Source organism: Protopterus annectens, chromosome 16.part0 (genome assembly GCF_019279795.1).
Source record: "Protopterus annectens isolate FY-2018-M chromosome 16.part0, PAN1.0, whole genome shotgun sequence".
Lineage (NCBI taxonomy): Eukaryota > Metazoa > Chordata > Ceratodontiformes > Protopteridae > Protopterus > Protopterus annectens.
Genome location: NC_056750.1, coordinates 166984264 through 166991810, shown reverse-complemented (window position 1 = coordinate 166991810; position 7547 = coordinate 166984264). Strand labels below are relative to the sequence as shown.

Genomic DNA, 7547 nt, shown 5'->3' with positions numbered 1-7547 from the left:
AGAAAAAAAAGCACAGGAGTCGATTAGGAGAATCAGGAGCATCTTAGACTTGAACCAGAATCTGGATTTGGGAGATTGAGATGAGCAGGAAGAAGGCCACTAACACTGAAATTAGTGAATAAATGTGAGATTATAAAGCATCAATCAGATTTGTGAAAAACGGCTTTGCAAAAAAAAGTGGTTGAGAAAGATTTGACTTTTGTTGATTTGAGAGTGTCCTGTAATGCATATACCCCACTTTGTCATTTATGTTTAGAAGGGCACTAAAAGGGAAAAAAAGTTAACTAAGTAAAACAATTTTTGTTCTTAATGGTGTTTGTATAAAACATATCTTGATATAAACTGTGTTGTATAGTAAATCAGTTTTGTGTAGTATTTAGTCAGGGGTATTTTAAATGTGGGGATGATTTGAGACTTTTCAGTGATTGTTGTATGTGATAAAGATATTAAACAAGTATCCCTTTTTAGTTGTAAGAAATATAGGTTTTACAGTGTAATAGGAGAAGAAAGGCTAGACAAAAGCAAGTTTAATATGTTCTGATCTTGGGCTGTTGGGGTGGGGGTGTGATGTAAAATTGCACTGATTGTTATATGTTGAGCTAACATGTTTTCTGTTATTTTTGTAAAGGTGAATGTTTGGATTAATGCCCTTGGCTTAATCTATAGATAAACGTTTTTGTAAGCAGGAAGGCTTGAAAATTAAGACAAAATGAAAACTGAGAAGTGACAAGTTTCTTGCATATGCAGTGATATTGGCTTGTTTTTCTCTATTAGCAAATATTCTGGAGTCAAGAAGTATACAGCTGTGGGCCATTTTGATTCTAAACCATGGTTATAAAATGTATGTTTATAACGGCTAAAAGAAAAGTTTGCAGCTGAAAGCATTTATACATTCTGTTCTGTGGTGAGTGATGTTGACAGTGATTCCTTTATGCATCTGCAGAGTTGGAAGCTATTTTTCTTTCTCTCATTGCTGACTGTGTTTCTATGTAGACATATCTGCAGGTGCACACACTTAAGCTTGAGAGTTCTGAACATTCTTTGCCTAGAGAAATGCAAAATTTAAATATACAAGGGCAAGATGTTCACTGAAACATAAATCTGGAAAATAATTGGAAGTGAAAAAGAGAGAGCTTCCCTAACAGCTTTAATACTGTAAAACATTCAATAGAACAGTGCATAATTTAGGTATATTTAAAGCTAGCCATATAACTTTTTCTTGGGGCTAAAAGTTAATGTTTTTGAAAGCATGCAAGCTATTTTTCACATCTATGAAGGGAACAGGGATAAGAAAAGAACATGCACCAGTGAGTGTAAGCGGAAGCACAGTCTATAATGTGCTTAAGCATGAGTAACCTTAATTTTAAATTAGGTAATGCATGTGGGTGCAGCTGTCTATTTGGGACAATTGTTCCTATCTGCAGGGTTAAACATAATGTTTTGAATATGTACATAGTTTTATGTGTTTGTTCTAACTTATGTTATGGGGGGGGGTCCAAAAATGTGTTTAGTTTTCTCTTTAGGGGTTTTCATTAAAACAAACTATTGAATAATGTGACATAGGTTCAAATGGCAAACAACTGTATAAAAGGTCTGCCTGCCAAGCATTAATGTATGCATGTAACACAGATGTTGGAAGCACATATTCAAAAAAGCTGTCATGTATAATAGGGCGGAACAATAACTTCTTATCATAACTGCTGTACTGTCTGTGTTTTCTTGGAATGTAAAGTGCCTTGCAGGTATAGACAAAATTGAAAGATTACTGGCTTATGTTAAGAAATGCAGTGTGCTAATAGCACTGCTGCAGGAGACACATTTGGAAAGAAATGAGCATGTGAATTTGATAAAGAAAGTATTTAAGGATGGATACTCAACCAAATGTAAGGGACAAAGGAAAAGGGTAGTAAATTATACAATTAGAGGAGCTCCAATAGTGATAGAAGAGGAAAAAAAGATAAGGGGCTGTTGGCAAGGGAGGAGGATTATGTTAGCATGTATTTATATCTCAACAAAAACTGCTATTATGGAGCTTAAGAAAAGTTTGTGAGAAATCAGCTTTCACAGAAAATATTACTTGTAGGTAGGGACTGTACTTTGTTCAACAGTGAGGATGTATCTAGGCAACCTAGAAGGGAAACTATAACAAAAGAGGGTATATTTCTGAAGAAATTTAGGAAAATATTTGGTATGGAAGATATGAATTTCATAATAGGAATGCTGAGAGAAGTTGCATATTATTCCCCATGGTGTAATAACTGAGCTAGACTAGATAGAAATTAAATTTCACAGGAAAGTGTGCATCTAATTGAAAGCTTTGACACATCCAATAACTGTTTCAGATTATGCACCAATAAAAAGCAAGATAAAAATGCAGCTGAGACATCCTCACTCTGGGCCAGTAGTCAAGGAGCCCTGAATCCTCACCACTGGGACTGGAGAGGGATGTTCACTTGGAACAAAAATGGATACACTCAGTATTTCCAGATGCAGTTGTCTGCATCAACCACAATTTCTCATAAGAACACACAGGGAACACACTCAGTCTGGATTTCTCAATCTGTCTCCCTCCAGGTCCCCAATCAGACTGTCCATTGGCACAGCTGTAGAGTTGAGACATCAGCTGTTTCCCAGCCAAGTCTTTCAAGACGCTTTCTGTGAAACCAGTGTTGTGTCCCTGCTCCAAGTAGCTGACACACACACACACACACACACACACACACACACACACACACACACACCCCTACTCGATTTTCACACACACCTGGGAAAGGCTGTCACAGATTTACTAACTATGTCCCCTTCTGCCCAGACTGTAAGGTAGTTACACTGCCACCAGGCACCCCAAGCCAGCTACTCTAAGGCTGTTGCACAGGTACCCAGTTATACTGAGTGAAATTAATATTAATACAGATGGTAATGTTGACCAAACAGCCAGGCTCTTAGGAGTGGCCACGGTGTCACAAATAGATATAAGTAATCTGAAAGGTTACAATATTCTCTAAAGGACCAGCCACAATGAAACATTTAAATATAGTTAATAATAAATTATAAAAGAACATGAAAATACTAAATATCTATTTACAATAAACACCAGAGTTTCACTCACAGGAAATATTACAAATAACACAGGTTGGCAGGTTTACACAGTTACAGAAAAAAGCAATACTTAAGTAATATCACTACTATATTTTCCTGACTGATCTAAAGAATTGTTATTCCCTGGTTACTTACTAGAACAAGCCAAGATGAAGTAGATGAGAAGAGATCCTTCTTTGCCAGGTTACAGAGAGTGCTCTGAGACTTCAGTCTGGACTAGTATCAAACATTGTTTTAGTGGTAGAATACAGAATGACATTGCATACATCTGGTCATCTGACTTATGTTTCCCATGCAACCTTCCATTGCTAGAAACTGCCAGGATTTAGCACATGTGTGTCAATACACACATAGCTTGCTAGGATATGATGCAGCTTATGGAAGTCTTAAAATAATTTCAAACATCCAGCCTTCCAGAGTAACAATTAGTTCACCCCCAATGACAATGCCAAATGCTTCCTAGTTCAGACTGTTTGTCTCTGGCTGCACTGAGAACTATAAGATACAATTATAATGGCCTAAGTCAGGTAATTTAATTTCAAAGTATTTCAGAGTTTGAGATTAACCTCTTCTCTTCCAGTATCCTGTGTTAAAACATATATATACATTTAAACAGTTACAAAAATGCATGTGTATTTCTTTTTCTGTCCAGCAGGGCACACTGTTGGTACACTTTTAACACAAGCAGCTTTACAAATACATTTTTCAACACAAGCATCTGTACAAACCAGTTTGATATACTGATGACTAATAATTCTTTACAAAATTCCAGCTAGCTGTGCTGGCATATGTTGCACATCCACTGCCCTGCTTCTACTGGCATAGCTGGCAATACCTCACATCGTCACAGCAGGGTAATGAAGTAAAAGAGACACTGGCGCTTTCTCACCTACGTGTTTAAAAAGAAAAGAATTTAAGGAATGGGTAGTTGAAATTATTCGAGTTAAGGAAGTTAGAAATTTCTTTAGAAGTTATAACAGACTGGAATTAAATAAAAAGAAGTTTAAAAATATGGTAGAAATAAAAGAGAAAAGATATGGTTAAGAAGTAATACAAATTATTTAGAGGGGCTGACAAATTAACGAATTAAAGTGGGAGGGTTCCTTTGTGATAAGTTGTGCCTGAACTGGGCAGGGATGTCTTCTTTCCCCTTTATTTGCTTTATATGTAGAGCTATTGGCAAAGAAAATAAGGTACTCATATTCAAGGATATAATTGGTATGGTAATCAAGAAAAATTGACTATTTGCAGGTATTATTTTCAACCTGACAAATCCAGAAAAGGGCACCTCAGTGTTATGGAACATTTTAAGACAGTTTCAAGTCTCTTTGGGATATAATATTAAATTAATGAAAATAAAATGACAGCTATAGACATAAATTATGTACCCACACATTGAGTTAGTTCAGCAATACCTAATACATAAGTCCTGGCAAACTTGTACAGACTGTGGCTGACCAAGTTCACTGATGATTGCAAATTGAGAGCAATCATCGAGTCCCCCAGTGATGTTAATACTGCAGGCTGGGTACACAGACAAATGATTGGTGCCAAAGCGATTAAATAAAGCTAAATGCAAAAAAAATGCATTATTATTCCCTTTGGGAAAGCTGACATCCCTGCTAATTATATTATAGACAGCCCCCCCCCCCCCCAAGTGTAGACCCTGTAGACCCCAGTGGTACGTGATCTGGGTACTCGGGTTGATAGCAATCTGAAATTTGACCATCTCATATCCACAGAATAAGGAAATCATTCTATGTGGCACATCTTATAAGTAAAGGCATTGCATCTAGATCAAAGGATGTTATAATTCCTTTATACTTAGCCCTCATCAGAACAGTAATTGAGTACAATGCTCCCTTTTGCATATACCTCACCAGGCACCTACAACGGAGGTCTGTCACCAAGAAATTACAGGGTACACAACATAAGACTTGCATGGAAAGACTGAACGTCCTGTCATTATATTCCGTCTCCTACAGGTTGTTAAGGGGTGAGCTATGTCTGGCTTACAGGGCAGTCTCTGACCCAGCCCTGATGAATATGCTACACATTCGTAAATCAAATTGCACAAGGTCACTCACTCCAGGGATCTTCGTCTAGCATCTGACATGAATAGGTCATGCTGGAGAGAGAGATGCATCTCCCAGAGACTACCACTTCTTTGGAACAAGCTTCCATTCACGTGTAACAGAGCCCCTCCCTGACCCTCTTCATGCACAACCTGGATAAATGGGTGGGTGACTGTCATTTCACTCCTGGGGTGGCGCCCATGTCCCTCCTGGACAGAGGAAGTCAGTATTAACTACCATAGACCCTTACCTCTGCGAACTTCACTCACCTAACCATGGACAATTGAGACAACTCTGGATAAATATGGCTAGACTTCTAAGGGCTCTAGAGCCTTTAGCCTAGTAACCTTCTATGAACCTGTAAGTAGCAGAATAATAACTAAGCCAACACGTGAATGGAGAAAGATTTTATCGATAGGGATAACTGCAAGTAGTGGTACAGAGAATAGGCAAGAGGGGGCTGAAATTTACTGGGGTAAACGGGCAAAGGAACCAAGGTATTGGGAGTAATAGAGAGGGAAAGTTAATAGAATGAGATGTGGCCAAGAAGACATTTGGACTGAAAGCTAGAGACTGCTTTTCTTACCAGGGATTGATGTCAAGAGTATAGCGAAGAGAAAGGGATAGGGAAATCCTAAGTGAAAGGCCTCCTCCCATAGTTTTCACTTGAATCTACAAACGAAACAGCTGTTAAAAATCGATAATTAGGGCATATAAGATATTGCACAATAAGGATAAGAATCAGTCAGAGAAATTAGAAGAGTTTGGATAAGCAATTTATAAGGAACAGTGTTAGGGCATATGTATGGCTCCCAAATTTGCAACAAAATCCAGAGGGTTTAGTATTTTTGCTTGGAAGTGTTTACATACGTATTTTTTATACCCAAAGCAGACTTCAAAGAATTTTGCCTCATGTAGATGGCAAATGTTGGATATAATGGGGAAGAAAGCATTAACCAGGAACATAAGTTTTGGGAGTGTAATAAGTTGGCAAATTAAAAAAAAAAATCCCTACAGAGTACTGTCAGAGATATTGGGTGAGCAAATATGTGTAACTAAGAAAATAATTAATTTGAGCTGTGACATGGGATCTGGATTGCTTTAGACATAGTATGGCCTTGATAGCTTTAATTCTGGTGGCCGCCAAGAAAGCATTTAATAGTAAATGGAAATCAAAGTCTAAAACAACTATATGCAAAGTATTCATTAACTTAACAGAGATAAAAGAAATGGAAGTGGGAGCTTCAGAAAATGGTAAGAGCAAATTGCATAGAAACTGAAATTGTGGGAACAATACATGCAGAATGATGATGAGACTGGTGGAGAGAGACTTCAAGGGAAGGCAGGAATTGATCAATTTATATAATACTGGACTGATGATAATTATAAAGAAGACTATATGTTGGTATAATGTATGTAAGTGGAAATCTGTTAATATGGTTTGTTTTATATCGATGTTTGTGTATGTCTTAAGTGATAATTTAATACAGATGCTAAAAATAAGGCACAGAGTAATGCTCCCTTTATCTGATGCATGAGGAACATTTAAAGACTACTTGGTCTTGATCTGCACATCAATGACTAGAGTCAATGGGTAGAAGCAAATTAGTTGCTATAATCCTGCACAGTCTTGTGTCTTAAAAATCTGCTTATGTGGTAAGAATGTTACACAGCTGTGTTTTTCTGTATCTTTCATAGTTGGCAAAGCAACAAGAGAATAAACCTAATTTGTATTTATTTTTTTGTTTTGCTTCAACCTGCTTTGTAGGGACACGTTGAATGAGATGGTAGCAAAGGAGGAGCAAGAAAAGGCAACTGTTTCAAAAAATGTAAGTGCCTACATGGTGCTAGGAAAGGAATTTGAGGAACTGGTAAATGAATACAAGCATCTGAGACTGGAGATTGAAAACAAGAAGTGGGCTTTGCAAGAGTTCATGAAATCATACGAGTGACTTTGATGGCTCTGTATGGTAGGAAGAAGTCACGAAAAAACAAGTTGTCAACACTTTCTTGGGGTATTCAAGCTGGGTGGTGACATGCTCGCATTTAAAGTATTTTGTATCTTCAGATCATGGAGTACTGAGAGATGAAAAACTGAATCTGTTTATAATAAAGCTTTTCTGTGATGAATGCTTATTTGTAGCTCTATGATTTAATTCAGGTAAGTGAAATTGATATTCTAAACTTGTCCATATGCAGTTTTTATTCATGACACAACAATGTACCTGTTAAACATTAAAATGGGTTATTTTTGAAGTGCAGGCTGGTATCCTGTACAAATGGCCTGATGTTAGCTTCTACAAATGTTAACTGCAGGGATTTCTTCCTTGGTAGTCTCACTCTGACACGGCGCTGAATGTTTCTCTCTCTCAC

The 7547-nt window shown here is 37.3% G+C and overlaps 1 protein-coding gene across 1 annotated transcript in view; it reads left to right on the top strand.

The window, feature by feature from the left end:
• The window catches only part of HAUS4 (HAUS augmin like complex subunit 4), a 770196-nt gene extending 762892 nt beyond the window's left edge, over nucleotides 1–7304 (top strand). Inside the window, exon 10 of the mRNA XM_044058014.1 lies at nucleotides 6943–7304. Coding sequence (XP_043913949.1) covers nucleotides 6943–7126 — 184 coding nt within the window. The 3' untranslated portion in view covers nucleotides 7127–7304. The remainder of the gene's footprint in view (nucleotides 1–6942) is intronic.
• Nucleotides 7305–7547: the final 243 nt, after the last annotated feature.